This window comes from Mustela erminea, chromosome 19 (genome assembly GCF_009829155.1).
Source record: "Mustela erminea isolate mMusErm1 chromosome 19, mMusErm1.Pri, whole genome shotgun sequence".
Lineage (NCBI taxonomy): Eukaryota > Metazoa > Chordata > Mammalia > Carnivora > Mustelidae > Mustela > Mustela erminea.
Genome location: NC_045632.1, coordinates 57,501,115 through 57,521,294, shown reverse-complemented (window position 1 = coordinate 57,521,294; position 20,180 = coordinate 57,501,115). Strand labels below are relative to the sequence as shown.

The following is a 20,180-nucleotide window of genomic DNA, read 5'->3' as shown; positions in this document are numbered from 1 at the left end:
CCCATGGGGTCCAGGGTGGCAACGCTATGCGCCTGACACACTGTGTAGAGAGAGGAATAAGTCCCAGAGGCTTCGGGGCCCACCATGCTTCCTCTGCCTAGCCTGGGCCCCCAGGCCACACAGGGACAGCCCAGAGACACTTGCCCTGGACAGGGGCACGGAGTATGCACTGTGCAAGGCACAGAAGGTGGGCCAGCCACGCACCTGAGTTAGGACCCTCCAGGTGGGCTCACGGGGTGGGGTCAGGGGAGACGCACAGCCCCAGGGACCTGGCAGGCTCCCCACACCACTGCCCCTGCCCGGCCCTGGGCAGATGGGCGCTGCAGCCCTGCGGGAGGCGAGATCGCCCCACAGCCAGTCACAGCCAGTGCCGGGCAGCGGCCCCTGCCGCGTCATGCCCCAGCCGGCAGGGATGCGGGTGCCCAGGCTCGCCCTCTGCAGGGAGCTCAGGGGAAGGGTCAGGGCCGCTGGGGAGCTGCGGTCACACTCCAGGCGAGGCCCCTCCTGACTCACGCCCTCACTTAGTCATTCACAGGCACCTCCCCGCCCACAGAAAGCCGGGGTCCCAACAAGCCCTGCAGGGCAGGCCTCGGAGGCTGGGACACTCTGAGGGTCAGTGCAGTCTTGGGGTTCCCTAGACTGGGGCTCATTCCAAGGCTAAAACTGGGGCTTCCATGCCAATGGAGGGGTGTGTGGGGGGTGGGTACAGTCTCTGCGCGGAAGAGGCTCCTGCGTGGGGACAGGCCGGATGAGGCGGCCAGGCCGGTGCTGGAGCTGGACAAGCAGCGTGGGGACGGAGGGCCGAGTGGCCCGGGAGGACATCCTCTCTGCGGCCAGAGACACGGAGGAGCCCCACGCGAGCTGTCTCAACAGGGCGCCCCAGCCCATCACGGAGAAGGAGTCTCCCGGGTTTGACCGGGACCAGTGGGGGCTCAGACCCCGAGCCTCTTCCAGAACGATGTGCGGTGTGGGTGCGCTCACTCCCCGGGCACCCTTTATGCCCAGGGGGGAAGAGGAGGAACCTGGAGACAGACAGCAGCCGCGGCGGTAGCAGCTGACCCCCAGCGCGGACGGGGGGGCCTGCGGGTCCAAGCCCACTCTCTTCCCACGGAGACCCTCTCCTTTCCAGGACCCTCCCAGGGACGAGCCTCCACCCCTCCCTGCGCAGTGCTCAGAGGTAGGGGAGGAGGGCACGGGCGGCCACCGGTGGCACGCAGCTGCTATATGCCTGGCCCGAGCGTGTTCTCTCTGAATCAAAATCCAGGACGACAAGATCACTAAGAAAAGAGAGAAGCCCAGAGAGGTCAAGCGAGGTGCCTGGGACACACAGCAAGGACGTGAGCCAGGGCACAAGGCAGGTCCAGGCCCTCGTGGCACCCACAGTCCCACCCGGAGCAGCGGGCACCCCCACTCCACACGCCCCCCCCCCCGGCAGTCTGGCTGCACACTAGGCGTCTCCGAGCCCCGGTGCGGAGAGACCCCCCATCAAGTTCTCATTCCTTCTCTCACGGTAGAGCAAAGCACGCAGCGGAGAGGACTTCCTCTGAACGGAAGGTTTCGACGGTTCCCTTGGGGCACGACAACGTGAGCGAAGACATTAGCCCGAGCAGCGGAGGGGAGAGTGTGGGCCAGAGCTCGGCCTACACGGGCACTTCACAGCAAGGTAGGGGTGGCGAGGCAGAGGGTCCCAGGCGACGGCAGACACGCCAGGATGCATGTGGACGGCCAGACGGGCCCTGCCTCTCCCACGGCCCCTGCGGCCCTCACCCCACCGCACCACGGGCGCCCACAGAGACACGAGTCCTGGGGAGGGCAGGTCAGCGAACAGGCCAGGGAGGGATCCGAGTCTGTGGCTTCCAAACTCCCCTCTGCTGCCGACGACGAGGGACTCGTGTCCTCCAGCCCTGTGATGGCGGACGGGGGGGGGGTCACACGCACCCGTGACAGATGCAGGGTGCCAGCCGGCCCTGGAACATCAGGTTGAGCGCGGGAAGCCAGACACAAGTGCTCAGTGTCCCCCCACCCCCGCCAGCCTATCAGGGCTCCCGGGACAGGGGTGGAGGAGAAGACGCGGACAGGCACAGCCCTTCCGCAGGGGCAAGGACACGGTCTGGGAGCTTGGGTCACGCCTGCACGACTCTGGACACCATACACGACGGCATCTTACTGCTTCAGAAGGGGGCTCTCATGGCCCTGAACGAATCTGCAGAATTTCACAAGTATCCGGCTCCTTCCTGGACCACCAAGCCCACCAAAGCCCCCTCCCACCCCCCCATCCCCCGGCGGGGCTCTGGTTCCAGGGGGAAAGGCAGGGCAGAAGCCCTGGGACCTGCTGGCTCCCTCCTCTTGCCGCCACTTCCCCCAGGCTTCCGGAAGCCGACAGCCCCATCACCCACGACCCCCCACCCTGCACCACCAAGGTGGGTCCAGGGGCGAGGGGCTGCCGTCCTAACCCCAGCTTTACGAGCCTGCTTCGACAGGTCTCAGCACCAGCGAGGGGCAGAGGCACGCCTGCACAGGGTGGGCACCTCGGGCTCACGGCTGGACCTCTCTGCGCCTCGGCCTGGCCATCTGTACACCGGGCCGCTATGGGCTGTGACCCCTTCTACTGACGGGCGGAGGAGACGGCCAGGTCACCCTGGGGGCGACTGAGTGATATAAAGGAGACCAGGCACAGCTGCAGCCCGGAGATGCTCCCCGAGAGGGACACCTCCTCCTGGTGTCTCAAACCGAGGCCTGATGGGGCAAACAGGGCTCACGGTCCCGGCTCCAAGGCTTCGAACTCTCCCAACTCGGCCTTCGGCTGCCAGAAACCCCTCAGCTCGCGAGATGCACCGTGACGAGGGCCGAGAAGCGCCCACGGTGGGACCCACGCGAGGGGCGGCCGGATTCCAACACGCTCCACGGACGCGGAGCCCCCCAAGCCCCAGCCCCCCCCACATCGGAAGGACGGGGCGACGGCACACCAGCCGCCGCCGAGGCCGCGCTCCCGTGCCGGTAAGAGCTCCAGCGGCGGGGCCGGTGCCCACCTTCCCTCTCCCGGCCCCTCCCCGCCAAGTCACTCTTCTCAGGGCAGGAAAGGCGAACGCCCTGTCACAGCTGTGAACTGGGCCCCGCGGCCACAGGACCGGCCCCTGCAGCAGCACACTTTGTTTCCGGCCCCTTCCCACCCAGAAGCCTCTGGCCCGTCTGCCCAGCCGGACACCGAGAGCAGCCTAGGGCTGCAGAGAGCAGACAGGGCCATGGAGGCAGGCTCCTTCCTGCCCCGTGCCCACGGCCCTCGCGTGACCCCCCAGCCTCAGACCTCCCCTGCCTGCCTCTGTGAGGAGGGAAACGGCCCTTCCACGGCTGTGTCCTCGGCCGCGGTGACGCGTCACCTCAGGACAAGGCCGGTGCGCCAGAGGATGGTCCAGGAGGACTCCGCATTCTCCCCTGTGCCAACACTTGCCTTCTGAACGCTGGGAAAGGACAAGGCCAGAGCAGGTAAACTCAGCCACAGGGGTGGCCTGTCCCCTCCCAGGGGACGATGGAGTCACAACCCCTCCATGCCCGCCATGCGTCGCCCTCCAGGTCGGCTGGTCTGGGGGCCTCCACGGGCCCGGGCAGGGAGCTCGCAGCCTCCTGCGGGCCATGTGAGCCCCAAGCATGTGGCACGCTGTTGCTGTGTGCAGTAGGTGGCCAGGGAGTGCGCCCCGGGGGTGTGGAAGGCTCCGGGGGGCGTGGAAGGTGAGGAGGGGTGTGGGTGTGCACCAGGAGCCACGCTCTGCCCAGGCGGACCCAATGGCCCCACGGCAGGCGGACGCGCAACCAGGCCCCAGCGGTCTGGTCTCACGGGCCGCGGTCTGCTGGTCCCCTTACACGTGCCCCTCAGCCCAATGACCAGGAAGAGGGGAGATTCGGAACTTAGAAGACCCCCCAGCCAGTCTCCATCAGGGCCAATGTCCCCTCTGCCGAGCCCTGAACCTCTGGGGCAAGACGGATCCCCAGGTCCTGCTTCCTCTGCCCACGTCCGAGCAGGAAGTCCAGAGATCGGCCGGGGTCTCCCAGCAGCCCCAGGCACAAACCCCCCGACTAACACGGGCACCTGGGTAGTGGTCCCCACGAGCACCTGAAGCTGGGGACCCCGAGAGCCCCCAGATCAAGACCAAACCGCAGAGAGGGTCAGTATTCGCCTAAAGCCACACAGCACGTCACTGCCCGAGTGACCCCAGAAGCCAGGGCTCCGAATCTCGGGGGGACACCCATCCACGCCAGCACGTGATCCCTGCCTTGGGGAGGTAGGTAGTCATGGGGGGGGGCGCTGTCCCAAAGACCCCCCCCACAAAACTCTGAGACCAACAGGTTTCTGGAAACCGTGGCCGCCCCCGCGGCGGCTCCCGGAGCCGAGGCCAGACAAAAGCGGCAGAGAGGCAGAAGCAAAGCGCAGGTACCAGGGCCGGGAGGGGGTCCCGGAGGGTCTGACCGGAACCAAGCAGCGTGGCAGACCCGAGAGTGGCGGGGGGCGGGCGCGGGGGTCCTGTGAGCGCGGCTCCCGGTGGCGGGGAACGGCCGGCTCTCGGCCGCGCTCACCTGCTCCCCCCAGGAGCCCACGAGGCCCGGGAGGAGGGGGCTGCGCTCGCTGTCCCCCCCTTGGGCTGCAGCCCGGCGGGCGCGCCTCTTACCTCTGGGCTCCTCCGCCTGTTTGGCGAGCTTGCGCAGCGCGGCGGCAAAGCTGGAGGACGGCGCGGCCTGGGCCGACAGCGTGCTGCTGCTGGCGGGGCTGCCGCTGGGCACCAGGGCGCCATTGAGCGGCGAGGGGGTGAGGGGGCTGACGGTGGCGGTGGTCCTGGTCGCGGTGGAAAGCATCCCTAGTGAAGGGGACTTGGGCTCATGGCTCATGCCTGAAACAGGAAAAGAAGAACCAGAGGTCACCCAGAGAGCAGGAGGGCCCAGCACCAGAGCGGGGGGTCCGCGGGGCACCAGCAAGCAGCATGCAGGGACAGGGACGGGGAGCAGACGCGGGGGGCCCCGGCAGGACAGGCGAGACAGAGGACAGGCAGCGGCGCAGAGAGAGCAGGGACCCCCTGCCCTGCCGACCCCCAGTCAGAGCCTCAAGTGCACACAGCACCCAGTGACCACGGACGCCAGACGGCATCTCCGGCCACATGCGGGAGGGACGACAAGGTGTGGGCTGGTGTCCTCACGGCGACAAGGACCGGGCGGGAGGCAGAGGCCCCAGCAGTGGGAAGGGAGACAGCCGCAGAGCTACTCCCCACTAAGGTTTCTGCACCGGCCCACCCCACCCCTGCCTCCCACCCCCACAGGGAAGGCCGGCCCTGCTCCTGCCCCGGGGAGGCCAGCCAGGGATGCTGGCAAGTCCCTACAGACGCAGGTGCCTCAGGGAACGGCCCCACGGGCAGCTGTGCCAGCCATGGCGGGGGAGAACGCGGCCGCCCCGTACACCCTGCCTGCAGATCGAACCCATGGGGGGAGCCTGCCCTGCCGGTGGGGGCCGGGTTCAGGCCTCACTGACGGAGGAGCTGCTGCCCGCCAGGGGGACACCAGGTGCCATGGGCGGGGGACACACACAGCCATCTTCCCACAGGCCTTCCCCGTCCTGTCCAAGTGTCAATGAGGCGGCTGACCGGCCTCCCGAGAGCCCGATCAATAAAGGCCCAGCTCCGTCGGGCAGCCGAGGGCGTCGCGCCATAAATAAGTTTTCCATTAACATCCCTGCCCTCTCAGGGCCACCTGCGTGGCCCGGCCCCGCTCCCCGCGCGTTCCAGGGGCATAAATCAAGCCCGATGGCCTTGCGGCAGGCAGGGGCCACGGGTCATGTGAAGGGAGAAGCAAATCGACTTCCAAACCCCCAGACGGACACCCAGGAGGGGCAGGCATCCAGGAAGGGTCCCGGGAGTCGCGGGTGATGGAGCACGCAACACGACAGGGCAAAGAACACACTCTACTCGCAGGGTGGCGGCAAGGGGCGCCCCCGGGCAGCAGCCCACACCCCAAGAGGCTCTCTGGGGCCCCCAGAGCCCCCCTGGGTTCTGCGCTGAGCCTAAAAGAGTCTAACTGGAAGCGGCTTCCACATCCAGCTCCGTGGGCCAGCAGGCGAGAAGGGGGAGCCCCCCAGGAGGTCAGGCAGGGGGTCAGGTGCCGACCTGCTGCCCCCCTCCCCAAACTAGCCAGGAGAGGCAGTGGGCCCGCATGCACACGTTCTTAAGCCTGAGTCCCAGAGCACCAGGCGAGGCAGAAAGAGCCATCCTCGGGGGCGGGGGCGTAGGCTGAGGGTGAGGGCTTGTGCTGGGGAACAAAGGACCCCCACCAGGCCACCACACTGGGCAGCTCCACTGAGCGGCTGAGACCGCGCCAACCCCCGGCTGACCCATACACCCATACGTCGTCCTCCTTCTGGAACAGCGGGGGCAGGGGGTGAACCCCAGGAGAGAAACCCGAGAATCCAGGGGGTGTGGGAGGGGGTCCCTTCCCCAGCAGGCTGATGGCCAGAAAACGCAGGTCTCAGGCCCGGGTCATTCCTGGTCAAATCAGCACTGGGCCAGGCCCTAGAGGCCCTTCCTTCTGAGCAAGACGGAAGCTGGCGCTCCGGGAGTGCGGCCCCAGGCCACAACCAGCACCCTCTCCTCCTCCTGCGGACAGCACGGACAGACTGCGCAGGAGGGGTGGCCAAGGTCACAGAGTGAGGAAGTGGGGGTCCGAAGGTCAAGCTTAGCATCCCTTGGTGACCAGGTACCTAAGCCGCGAATCCCACTCTGCAGCCTCAAAGCCATGTGACCTCAGGCAAGTCACAGCCTCTCTGGGCCTGTCTCCTCGTCTGGGAAATGCAGTTAAGGACAAAGTCTACCTTGCGTGTTCACCGAGACAGGCTTCAAGGAACTAATTCACACAAAGGGCTTTGGCCTGTGCCCGGCGCACACCAGGGGCCGCTGATGGAACCACCAGCCCCCAGAGGGGCAGAAACACGGGTCCGGATGAGGAAGGCGCCCAGCCGCAGCCACCCTGGCCGGCCTCCGCAAACCAGGACACACGCTTCCGGAACTGGGCTGCCCGCCCCGGGCGATGTGGGGTCACAAGCCCACGAGCTGCTGGGGGCGGCCCCCACGGCCCCCACGGCCCCCCGCGGCCCGGCACGCCGCAGGAGCTGACGCGGGTGGCCCAGAAGTCCTCCAGGGCGCACTGAGCACCCACAGCCAGGGCAGCGACGGCTGATCCGGGGTGGGGTGGGGTGTGGGGGAGGCAGACAGTGCTTGGGAACACCACGTGGTGAAACGGACACGGGGTTGAGGCCCACCGGTCCAGGCCAAACGCTCAGGGGAAGGCGTGGCTACAAAGGGCAGCTGGGAGCCAAGCTGCCTCAGGAGAGACCCTGGGCTCTCTCCCACAGGGGACATCAGTTAGGCGTGGCTGGGTCACCTCCCCAGATGCCTCAGCACAGGCCTGGGGGAGGCCAGCAGAGCACTGCGGAGGGGAGGGGGAGACACACAGGCCAGGAGCTGTCCACAGTCCAGTCCTGGTCACACGCACGGTGCAAGGCCACACAGGCTGGCTCCACGCCCAGGACCTGCACCCCATCTCCGGGCCCCACACGGCATCCCTGCGCACCCTCACCACTGCCCGCTCCGAGGCCTCAACAGGACGCTCGACCAGGAACAGACGGACGAGCACGCACACGCACGGCTGAAATATGGGTCACCATAGGGTCTTAAAAACACACCCACCAAATCTTCGTTCCTCAAGCCCTTTCAGGGACGGAGAGGAGCTCTCTTGCCCCGACAGGGGCCAGACTTACGGACTCACTTCTGATGAACAGAGCACGGCAGAAGCGACGGCGTGACTTCCAAGAAGAGGCCGTCAGAGGCACGGTGGCCGCTGTCTCGCCTCACCTCAGCGGAGCTCCTCAAGAGGCCGGGGACAGTCCCAACTTTCCTGCCATCTCCAGACAGAGCCTTGTCCCAACCCTGGCCCGGCCGAGCCTTCGGATGAGACCACTGCCCCCGCTGCCAGCTGGACCACAGCCTTCCTGGAGCCCGAAAAGTTCGATCATCTCCAAATACTCTATTGCCTTTACCCACGGTCTCCAAAATGGGCCCCCTCGACGCCATCGGGGACCATCAACCACACCCTCCCTGTCTCCTCATTCCTTGGAGAGCCAGCCGCCTCTCTTTAATCCCCAATTCTCTGAGACAGGTGCCAGTGTGCCCGTTTTACAGATGGGGCAGGAAAGCCTCGGATCCCGGGCCCGACAGAAGGCCCACAGCAGGGCTGAGGTTACCACAACAAAAACCCTGTTTATGCGAAAGTGGCCAGGGCCCTGATGCAGACCCCTCCTGCCCACAGCGCACGCGGAGCTGAGATGGGGACGAGGAGCGGGAAGGGAGGGAGACAGTGCGGTCACTGCGCCTCGCAGCGACCAGTCCCCAAGGCCCAGGAGCTGGTGGGAAGCCACTGCCTAGTGGCCATGTGACAGGCCGGCCAGCTGGTGACCTGGGCAGACCTGCTGTGGCTGCCAGCTGACAGTGCTGGCCAGGGTGGCAAAGGGCAAATCCCAGGCCAGACCCCAAGGATCACAGACCCCTTAAGGTATGGGCGGGTGTCTTCCCCGAGTGGCAGCAAAAGGAACAAAGGTCTCACTTTTGTCCTTGTGTCTACGCCGTAACTTCCCTGCACTCAACCAGGCTTTCACAGAGCAGGGGGGACCATGAGGGCACCTGTGTGGCTCAGCTGGTTCAAGAGTTTGCCTTCGGCTCAGGTCATGGTCTTGGGGTCCTGGGATAGAGCCCCATGTGGGCTCCCTGCTCAGCGGGGAGTCTGCTTCTACCTCTCCCTCTCCCTCTCCCCCTGCTCGTGTGTGCATTCTCTAACACACGAAAGCTTAGTAAGTAAATGGGCAAGGGGGGCGGGGTCAAAGAGACGGACACTCAGCAGCGTGAAGCTGGCCGCCAACAGAGGCCCCAGGGACGCCCCTCGGGCCAGGGCCTCCCCTGCTGGAACTCAAACCCAAAGCCTTACCTACTGCTCCCCAACCTGGCCTGGTGACAAGGGTCTTTAGGGATCAGCTATCCTGTGAACATCACGGTCACACTCCTGCTGGCCCCGAGTAACCTCCCCTCCCGCCTAAGTCTCCCCTCAAGCGAAGCCCAGCACCAGCTCCCTGGGCTCTGGCCAGAGCCCTCTGGGTTCCTGGGGGTCCCCCAAAGCCGCCGTCTCCGCCGCGGTGTCGGCTGTGGGCTCCAGGGGCGCTGCACGCCAGGAAAGCTGCTGCGGCTGTCAGGTCACTTAAAATAGAATCTGCACCCAGCCACTTCATTACGGAGCTAAAATTAGCAGCACTCCCGCAGCCTGCAAACCCGGAGGGCGGGCGGGGGGCCACCAGCCGCTTGGATGGCAGTTCCCGGCACCCACGACGTAGCACCACAGGCCAAGCTCACAGGACCCCGACGCCTGGCAAAGGGTCACCCCGGACCCTCTATGACTCGACGCAGCCTCGGGTGGGGTCCCCCTTGCCCCCCCAAGCCCTGGCCTGGGAAGCAGAGGCGGGCCTGGGTCTCCCCCCACGCACGTGCCCTCTGGCCAAGTCCGCAGCGGGTGCTGCCACGACCGCGGAGCCCACAGGGGTGGGCTGAGGGGAGACGGGGCCTTGGGGTGGCCCCCGCACCCTCAGGAGGCCCCAGGGGAACGGGGGCACCTGCTCCCCGTGCCCTCATTAGAGAAGGTATTTATTAACTTCTGTGCTCCTGGCCGTTGACTGAATTCTTGTCTACATTATCAGCTCATGTAAATTCATTATCCTAACAGCTGGGAATAAGCTCCGCGGCGTGAAGGCCGGTGATGGATGAGAGCCGGGGGGCCGGGGGCAGCGCGGGCTCCCTCCGCACCGCGCCCTCCAGCTCTCCCGCACGTGCGACTCGGGGCGGGTGGCCTCCTGGCCTTCTCATCTACATCACGGTCAGCTCCTCGGGCCGGGACTCCTGCCACCACGGGCCGCCCACGCAGCCTCCCCAGAGCAAAAAGCCACCATGGACAGAAGCCTGGAGGTGAGATCCCACCGTTCCTGAGCCCCCTTGTGGAGAGGCCAGGATGTCCGTCCCCCCCCCCCCCCCGGGGGCCAGCGCCGGAGCGGAGAGCCCACTGCCCTGCCCCCTTCCCGGGGCTCGCCACTCCCGCGGCTCCTCCTCCCCAAGGTGGCGTCTTTAATCAATACTTTTCCTCTTCAGCCTCTGCTTCTAATGTGGCCAGAAGCAGCACAAAGCTTTAAAAAAAAAAAAAAGGCAAAAGGCAGGAAAACCAAGTGCAGGGCTGGCCCCGCGGTCAGGGCGGCTGCAGTGCCCTGCTCTCCAGAAACCCACCTTGTCCTGGTTCTCCAGAACGAACCCCATGCTCTGATCAGCAGGATTTAAATGGGGGGGGGGGGCCAACACGCCGTGAACTGTGGTCCCGGCCCCCTCGCTCCCGTCGGATTCATCAGCACGCGGGCCTCCCACCCGGCCTCCCGCAGACCCTGTAATTACCGCTTCCTTTCATGGGTTCTGCCCGGCACCAGACCTCGGGCCTGCTCCCTCCATGCTCTCTAATTACAAGCTAATGGCTGAGATGAATTTTCTGCTGGCTCCCGGTTCAAGCACCCGTCCGCCCCTTCCCCCACAGCGGCCCCCCCCACCCCGGAGTAATTACACCCCGCGGGGCCGGCCCGGCGGGGGCCTCCCTGTGCAGCCCAGCGTGCACAGTCTGGACTGGGATTCTCGCCCTCACCCCCCTGGTGAATCTTCATTACCACGGAGAGAAATGTTTATGAGCAAATACAGCACGTCCCTGGGCTCAGGACCCTCCCCCCTGCGCGCCTTCCACTCGGTGACCCCCGTGCCCCTCGAAGGCGGTGTCCCTGCTGCCCTGACAAGGCCAGGGTGACCCCGCCGCGGAGACCGGGCGGGTGGCGGCGGTGTGGGGTGCCACGTGATCCTGGGAGCCCGAGAAGCTTCATAATAAATTCATTATTATATTTGCCGTTGGCGTGTTCCTAGCTCACTCACATGAAGCAATTTTTCTTGGGGGTGGGGGGCGGGAGAGTCGGGAAGGCCTTCCTACTCCGGGTGCCCAGGGTGGCCTGCTTAGGCCTCATGTCCTTTCTCGACTGAGGACAGCCCCTCAGGTCGTAGGCTGCTAAGGGACTGGGGCCGCTTGCTTGTGCCGAGTCCCAGAAGAGGACCTGCTCCCCAAGACTATGGCGGCAGGTGCTGGCCAAAGCCACGGCGGGCCTGGCCGCTGGAGCAGGGAAAGGCCCCAGCAGACGTCCTGGGTCCTGACCTGGAACCAGGGAGAAGGGCAGGGAACGGAGGGAGGGAGAGCGGAGGGGCAGGGGCAGAGCGAGGCCGGCGTGCGTGTCCACAGGAGACCCCGGCCAGGCCGGAAATGAGTAAGAAGGCAGCTCCCTCTACCATGCGGCGGCCACCCTCCCCCGCGCGGACCTGTCACTCAGCAGCATCAAGGCACCAGGGAGCCCAAGACAGGGGCCTCAGAGCCGCGGAGAGGGTCCCCCAGAAACAGTCAGCGAGCGTGGAGCCCACCCCATCCAAAGCCAATTTCCAGGGTCAGCTGACAGCCGCCGTGAACCCGGAGCGGGGTCCAGCCCAGGCCACGCAAGGCTCACACCACAAACGGTGCTCAACAGTGGGAGGCCCTCAGGGAGACCAAATCCAAGCTCTAAGGAAAACAAGAGAGCGGAGCGTTCAGGAGAGACCCCTACGCCCATCACTACAGGCCCACGCACCCGGTAACGGCTTAACAGGTGTGGGCCACGGGGGCCGGGGGCTGAGAGGTTCCCGGCAGGGATGCCCTCTCCCAGCGGGCGCGACCGGTGGGACACAGAGCAGGTGCGGGGTGGCATCCTGGGGAGCCCCCATGCCAGAGCTGGCCAAGGACAGCCTAGGGGTTGAGACCGAAGGCTGCCGACGGTGGGGACCGGCCGAGGCCGCGGGCGGAGTAAAGAACAGCAGACGGGGACACTCGACAGCATCATCGCTGAGCGGCCGCTGCGTCTACAGAAGCTGGACAGACGGAGGAGGACAGATGAACGGCAGGGGCGGGGGGCGGCAGCCGTCCTGAGGGGGCGGGAGAGGCAGCAACCACAGCACGGGGAGAAACAAGAGAAGGCCAAGAGACAGGGTCGGGCTGCAGCCCCGAGTCTGGGACCCGGGGAGGAGTTCCCCAGCGACGCGGACGGTCCTCATGGCCGCCGTGGATGCACGGACCGCTTTGCCCGGGACATCAGAGTAACTCTGTGAACAGACCCCAGCTGGCAGGGAGGTCAGGGAGGCCCCCCAGAGTCACACCGCAGGGCAGAGCCAGAGAGGCCCCAGCCAGGCTGATTCGGCCCACCCCACGCCCGTGGTTTCTGCACATCGCTGCCTCCTGGAGGTGCACGGCTACCGGGAGTCTCAGGGCCAGAGACTCTCCCACCGCAAATGATCCCCAGAGGCCTTGCCTCTTCGGCCCACTGTACACATGGGCAAATGGAGGCGGGGAAGAGAGTGGTGCCCTCGTCCAGGGCTGTATGCAGAGCAGCTGGAACCCTCTCCCTTGCTGCTATGCTGGGAATCAAGGTGGAAAGATTCCAGGAGGGCCACCCCCTGGGGTCACCTCGTTTTCGGCAGACCCCAGTCCTAGGACAGCACCCAGCAGACCCGTTTTCCACCTGACACACAAGCCGGGAGCGAGGAGGAGGATCTGACTGTGGGGCCCGCGCCTCCCCACAGCTCCTGGCCGCAGGGCATCCACCCTGGGGCCGCCTCAGGGTCCAGGTGACAAGCCAGGTCTGGGACCCTTTCAGTGGACTCCCAGAGGCACAGGGTGCAGGAAGCGGGTGGGGGCCAAGGGGTCCGATGGAGAGGAGAGGTCTCCAAGGCAAGAAACGCAACCCCACCAGGAAGTGGTCACTGAAACTCCCCACCTTTCCATGGAGCAGCAGGTGAGGAAACAGACCGGGAGGGCAGGGGTCAAGGCTACGTCCTTCTGAAACAGATTAAACCTGACTGAGGGTAGGGGGAAACAGACATTGAGAAGCAGTGGGAAGAGGAAGCAGGGGCCACTTCCTGGCCAGCCTAGACCCCACCGCCTGCTCCCTCACTGCCGTTGGCCTTGGGCCTGGAAGTCCGGGTATTTCAATGGCTCCTGCCTTACCCCTCCGGTGAGGGAGGGACAGAGAATGTCAGAGCGCTGTCCCTCCAACAGTGGGTGTTGACAAAAGGTGCCCGTGGAGGCAGGCTCGGTTCCCGCTGCAGTCTCACCCCAAAGGACACTGGTGAGGTCCTCCCGACAGAACCGGGATGGAAGACCACCAGCCACGCCCTCCCAGGGGCTCAGCCCACCAGACCTGATGGGGAAAACGGTGATGCCTCGCATCCTTGCTCAGGCAGGGGACTGGACTGTTGGAGAACTAGCCTGAGGACCAGTTCCAGGTCTAGCTCCGATCCCACTTCTCAGGAGGACCCTGCCATACCCAAACCTCAGTTACCCCGTCAGCGATGGACGGGGTGGGGGAGCGAGATGCGGGGGGGCAGGGGCGAAGCAGGCCTCCTCCGGCCCTCCACCTGCCTTTACTTGGCTTGATGTCAAGCCATGTTGCTTAAAAGTGAACGAATCCACGTTGAAAATGGGAGACTTCAAGTCAAAAGGAAGATTCCAGTTTCTCAAATAAAGTCAAAACCACCCAAAGCCATCAACCTGGGAAGGGCAGTTGTCCCAAGTCCCCACCCCTCCCTACTGTCTCAGGCGGGTTTGCCTGCTGGATACAGGGGTGTGTCTCACCAGGTCCGAAACTACCTGGGCTCAGGCAGCGGATAGTATCTGTGGGAGCTTAGAGCTCGCTGTGCACGTGGCCGGGACCCTCAGCCCAGATGTCACCAACACCTTAACTCCATCCCGACTCGGCAGGTAGAGGCTGACCCCTCCACACGCTCAGATGTGGGGGTGAGGGCCCATCAGAAAGGAGGCCGTGATCCTGGCATCGGTCACCACCATGCGAGCCTTGCTTAGCTCAAAGCCAGCACCTGCCGCAAATTATAAAAAAGATTTTCGCTTGTGTGTAAAAAGGTCTACTATCATCACGGTCAAAAGAGAAGACTAGACCCTCTCCTACTGAAAACATACCTACTGAATTCCGTAACGGGATGTGCCAAGTTCAAAGCCCCCCTGTATGTACAGCATCCACGAACACGGGTCATAGACCCCCAGGGCACAGCACACTTTATGACGTATGGGAGCCCCGAGAATTAACACCTGTTCCCAATGTTATACACCAGGGGCCAAAAAAATAGGGGGCATCAAAGGAAAGTTCTGAGGGTACTTCCTACTGGGCTCATCTACCATCTGCACAGCCCCATGTGCTATGCCCAGACACCAGCAAATGTTCCCCTTCCCACCCCCAAGAAATCCAACTACCTTGTGGCCAGAATGGGACCTTGAACAGGGCCCCCGGGGAAAGGTTCACCAAGAGCCATGAGCCCCCAGGGTGAACCCTGCCACAGGCCAGGCCGGTCCCCTTCTGTCCACAGCTGTCCTCCAGCAACTGCTGGGAAGCGAACTGTCCAGGCCTGACCATCCTTCACCTCCTAAACATGAATCCCTCCAAGCCTGCAACTGCGAACCTGGAAGGTTCCTGCAACCCAAGCAGGACGCGGAGGCCCAGAACCGGCTCTCACAGGCACCGGGCTTCACCCTTGGGGTTTTCCAGCTCTTCCGGGTCACACGGCGAGAAGCGGCCCAGTCTGCCCCGGAGACCCACCGGGGTGGGGGGCGACAAGGTTCTGAGGGACAGGTGTCGGCTACACGAAGGGGTTTCTTGCCCCCTCGGGGGCCAAGGGCTGAGGGGTGCAGAGGGGAGCTGGCTCAGCCAGAAGCGGGTCAACAGAGGTCTGGGGTGCTGTGGTGGACGGAAGCAGCATCCTGACCCCATGCCTAGACGTCAGTTCTTCACACTTCACCTTTCCCTTCCCGGCACCCATCCCCCACCCCACCCCCGCCAGTCACGGCACTGGAAACCAACCATCAGGTTAAAAATGCACCACCTGTGCCCAGGGAACAGGCTCCCAGGGGCCGGCATCCCCAGTAAGGGAGCCCTCCAGTTAAGCAAAATCCTGTAAGACCTTACAGGCAAAAACTGCACAATGCAGAAAGTCTACGTGCCCAGAAGGGAAAGTCCCAAACATCCATCTGATCTCAACCACAGGATCTCAGCCCATGCCCCTGATCCCCCTGGGAGCTCGAGCAGTGGTGATCAGGTGGCCTCTGGAAGGGACCATCTACCCAAATGGGAACCAGAGGCCAAGGAGGGGCCAAGCGTTCCATGGGGACTGATTCCGTCTGAGCTTAGTTTTCTCCCAAGTTACCAGGGAGGCGACATGGGACCTCCCCCGCACTCCGGAGGTGGCAGGGAGCGATCACACCGCCCCCACAGCCTCCCCCAGCTCCACGGATGCAGGAGTCCCGCTGAGAACTAGAGCTTTACTTATTCTACTTTGTATCTTCCTGTCCAGTGAATGAACAGTCCCGCCCTCAGCACGTGTAAGATGGTAACAAAGACGCAAAGATAATGCACTTGGCAATTTCTCTACCAAGAACCTGCTTCCCAGCGGGCAGGCAGGCACAGGCCCCCCGTGGAGGGCCCCCATTTCTCCTGGACGATGGTCAAACGAGGATGATCCCTACCTCACAGTCAAGGCCCTCCGCAAGGACAACACGGCCCCTGTCCCACGAAGGCATCCGCATGCCCCCCTCCCACCACGGGCTGGGTGGCACAGCAGTGGATGCCCCCAGCTCTGGCTCGGCCCAGTAGAGAACACGGGGGGTCAGCATGAGGGAGGCCCCTGCCCACCTCGCTTGGACGCCTGGTCCCGCTCAGTCTGACACACAGACTTTCCTCCGGGTCGGCTTCACCTATCCGACCTTGATACCGCCCTGACCAAAAGCTCACCCATTCCTTTTATTGCTGCCTGTGGCCACACCCCACCATCTGAGCCCAGGAAAGGCCACTGGGGGAGGGGTCCTAAATCGGCTGAGAAGAGGGATGCCCGCACACGCTTGGTTTCGAGAGGGGGAGGGGGTGGAGGCCAGTAGGTGAGACTCCAGGAGGGCACCGGAGGGTCAGCATCTGGTGGGGGGTGGTGGGGAGGAGTGGCCGCAGCCCCTCCCACATGTGGCGGGCAAGGCCCAGGCCGAACAGAGCTTTCAGGTTTTCACAAACTAAAACCCCAGGCATACTGGGGTCACCCAAAAAGGCGGCGATGTGGTGTGTTTTCTTGGACAAACCTGCACCCAAGAACCCTCTGCACCAGGCACCGCCCTGAGCTTTTCATGAGAAAGCGTTTGACCTCCAACAGTCTGAAGGCACAGGTGCCCCCGTTCGTCCCATTTTACCGATGAGAAAACAGACCCAGAGGTCAAGTGCACAGAATCACACGGGTGGAAACGGGGATGCCGGTGCCCTTGGCAGATGCCCGCGGGGCGCTCCCCGCACGCCTACAAGGTAGCCAGCTCCTCTGGGCTGTTGGCCACTCCGGATGTGGGGCATCCGTGTCCCCTAAACCCTCAGCCTGAGGGAGGCCTCTGCAGCCCGCGGTACAGACGGGACACAGCCGGAGGGATGCCCCACACCTGGAGGGCTCTGGCAGCCCCCCACCCCCCGCCCCTACAACGTGCAACTCCTCACACATGTCAAGTTCTCCCGCTGGAGGAACCGGTTCCAGGACTGGAAGGCTTGGCGGTCCATCCACACGCAACTCTGCATGCGAGGCCCCTCAGGAGCAGCTTGAGGCTCGCCCGGGGGGCCAGGTAAGGACAGTCACCTTCAGGACCTCATCCCAGGTGAGCACAGCGCCCAGAGCCATCCAACAACCCCGGGACGGGGTCCCCCCGCCCACCGGCAGGCGAGGGCTTCCGGCTCCCCGGGTTGCCTCATCCAACTCTGGGGCAAAAGGGACAGACTCTGGTTTCCCGGGGAAGACCCCCGCTCTCCCTAAAGAGCATCAGTCCACCCGCACCAAGGGGAGAAGTCCCTTTCCCGCTCCCCCGGCAGCGGAAAGCACTCCTGGCTCCGTGCTAGGTCTGCGGTCACCTGGGCTGCGGGAGGGGGCGGGCGCTTATAAAATACAGATGTCCGGGTCCCACTTCTAGCGACTGGGCTCTGTTGGCCACAGGTGTTTTAAAGTTTCCTAGGCAACTCCAAAGTGCGGCCAAAAGTGAGCCCCGATACCTGAAGGCTTCCTGCTTCCCCCAACCTCCTTCAACTAAGTCACTCCCCCAAATTCCCAAATCCCACGGGAGCCCCCAGAGTCTCAAGTTCAACCAGATCTTCTCTCTTGCATAGATGCTCACAAGCCCGCAGATCCCTCCCCCGGCCACCTCACCTCACCCTCCCCGGAGCTGCTTTCACTTCCCCTGGCCCCACAGCTGCTTCCCCTCTGCACTTGGGAACAGGCTTAAGGCATGAAGAAGGGCACGGCAGGGGCCTGGCCTCAGGGATCCCAGGGTGGTTTGGAGCTGCCTGCGCAGACACAGGGGCCGAGCACGGAGGCCGCGTGGTGTGGTCCCGCGGAGCAGAGGCCGAGAGCAGAGCGGCTGGCGGAGGGGAGAAGCTGCAGAGAGCAGATTAAAAGGCCCCCGGTGCGCGTTTTGGCAGGCGTGCAAAGGGCGGCTCTGGACGCGCTCCCGTGTTATCTGTCCCCACACCTCCCAGCAGCCAGCCCCGGCTGGGTTCACAGGAGACGTTCAATAAATTCTCATTGACAGGAACACTCTGCAACGTCACCTCCCGCCTGTGGCCTCGGCTGGGAGAAGGGCCAGCGTGGGGAAGTGCGGCCGGCAGCATGCCCCCCCCCCCCCGGCCCTGCACTGCACTCCGAGAGAGGGAGAAATGAAAGCAAGACGGACGGTCTCGGACGCAGCGGCCTGGCTGAAATGTCGCCCGCCCCACAGCTCCTGCAGGTTCCCAACCAGCTGCCCCGGCACACCGGGGAAGGGCGGCAGGCGGCTGGACGCAGCCCTGTGGTTTGGAGCCTCCCTGTGTTGCCGTAACAGCGATAATTAACGTGCTACCACCCAGCCCCAGCCCGGCGTGGACTTCGAGTAACCCAAGCTGGGAATTCCAAGCCTTCAGATGGGGCCAGGAAAAACCGGCCTTGCTGGCTGACTCCACAAGCCCCTGCGAGTCCCTGGGGCAAGGAGAGAGGTAGCAGCCAGGTCTCACTCGCCTGCATTCTTCTGGAAAAGTAGGAGCCACCAGCACCCACCCGTCAGGTAGGGGCGCAGAGCACAGCGGCCCCTCCTTCTCAGGGCAGGGAGGGGAGGGCCTCACCACCTGCCCAAGGGTCAAGGGCAGTTAGGAGCTACTGGAGCTGGGGAGGGCTCAAGTTTGGAGTTGCAGGACTCAGATCAGCCACCGAGTGGTGCTGTGTAGATGCCGCTCCGGTGCCCCAGGTGGGAGATGCTGACCCAGGGGCAGGCGCCTTCTGCTTTGAAAATACAAGGCTCTCTGGGCGGCTTCCCAGGGACAAGGAAGTTACTGGCAGCCAGACAACCGCCCGAGGGGACGGTTTTGCGAAGCCCCCTGGAGCCTCCAGAGGGATCCCCTTCTGGATGTCAGCTCTGGTGTTGCCCCCCATGCCCCTCTGAGTCTCTCTGCCCACCCATTAGGGGACTGATTCTCAGCCCTGGTCTGGATATTAGATCACCTGGGGTGTGTGTGTGGTGGTGGTGGTGTGGGGGGGGGGGGTGCTTCAAGCAACCTCTAGTCTAGGGCCAGGAACCCAGACGCTATGGCTTCACTGTGTCTGGGGAGACCAGGCCACTAGCCATGTTAGAAAACCAACCTTGGGAATCTACAAACCCTTTTCAACTTTGACAAGCCAGGATTCTGAAAGCTGTCCCCAACAGGTCAGGGCCTGCACCAGAGGCCAGCCTGTGGCCTTGTCTGGAGCCTGGCCCCACAGATAGGCCGCTGCCTGGAAGCAGGATGGGCCTCCCAGCTTCCCCTCCCAAAGTGGGGCTGACCCTGCTCGTAGCCCCAGCCCCTCACTGGCTCCAGACTCACAGGCTCCAAGAAACCCTCCAAGTGTCAAAACCTGGCCGGCCCTAGCTGCCCCCACCTTCCCCCTTCCTTGCTGCGCCGTGGTGACCAAGTGACAAAGACCAACGCAGAACCGGCCATCAGGCGCCTCCCCACCCCCTTCACCCAGGGGTCAGGCCTGAGCTGATTCAGGCGCTCAGATCTAGCAGTGCAGCTGCTCTGGCTTCCTGGTCCGCCCGGCGGGGTGGAGACTCCTCAGGGCGGCAGGCGGCCGCCGGGATGACACACTCCCAGCCTGCCAGTCGGAGCCTGCGCCCAGGGGCCCCTCACCTGTGGCGTGGCCCGGCTGAGTCAGGCGGCAGCCTGGGCTTCGGTTCCGCCATCCCCGTGGGTGGGGGGGGGCTGTAAACACGGGGTGAGCAACTTTTACGTGCCCCGATCTTAAGTAACCCCATAGGAGATCCAGACACGGGCTCATCACCAAAGGTTTCCCACACCCTGCTCTCCCCCATCCTTGGCCAGGAGGGCCCAGAAGCCCAGGCGGAGAGGAGCCGGTGGGCCAAGCAGGCCAAGCACCCCGCCAGGACCTGCTGGCCCACTGTCCCGCCTCCTAGAAATCCGCTTAGGCCGGGAGGTTCCCACCCAGAGTAGCCGGGCCTTTTGTTCCGGTGCCTTCACAAAAAGGAGTCCCTTTTTTTTCATCTGGTGGTCTTGCTTTTTGTTTCCAAACCCCAACCTGTGTGGGCCCCAGATAAAGCACCGCAGGGGTTAACAAGGTTTTCATGTATTTTAGGTGCACTTTGCAGACAAAGGCTAGTTTACAAAACAACAGCCAAATCAACTCCACTCGGGGCTGGTAGCCATCAGCCCAGCTGGGGGCAGCAGGTGCTTCCCCACCCAGCACAGGGCCCTCCAAACTTGGGGTAGGCGCTCTGGCCAGGGGCCCCCACACCCACCAAGTCGGGGGAGGGGGGCCTCCAGGCATCTCTTCCCTCCCCAACCCGAAGAACCCCCTTCTTCCCAGGTCCTGCGCCGGCAGCCTCCGCTACACACTTCTAAGTGGCCCCCTTGTCCCCACCCGGAGCTGCGGAGGGCCAGCCAACTCCCGCTCCGCCTCCACGGAGGG

General features: G+C 64.3%; 1 protein-coding gene across 5 annotated transcripts in view; it reads right to left on the bottom strand.

The window, feature by feature from the left end:
• Window positions 1–20,180, bottom strand: part of GSE1 (Gse1 coiled-coil protein) — a 386,663-nt gene that overhangs the window by 28,744 nt on the left and 337,739 nt on the right. For 4 of the 5 annotated variants that reach the window (XM_032326363.1, XM_032326366.1, XM_032326365.1 and 1 more), the window contains exon 3: window positions 4,662–4,880. The exons of the other annotated variant lie outside the window; for it this stretch is intronic. In XM_032326363.1, the coding sequence (XP_032182254.1) occupies window positions 4,662–4,880 (219 nt within the window). The remainder of the gene's footprint in view (window positions 1–4,661; window positions 4,881–20,180) is intronic. 5 annotated transcript variants of the gene reach the window in all.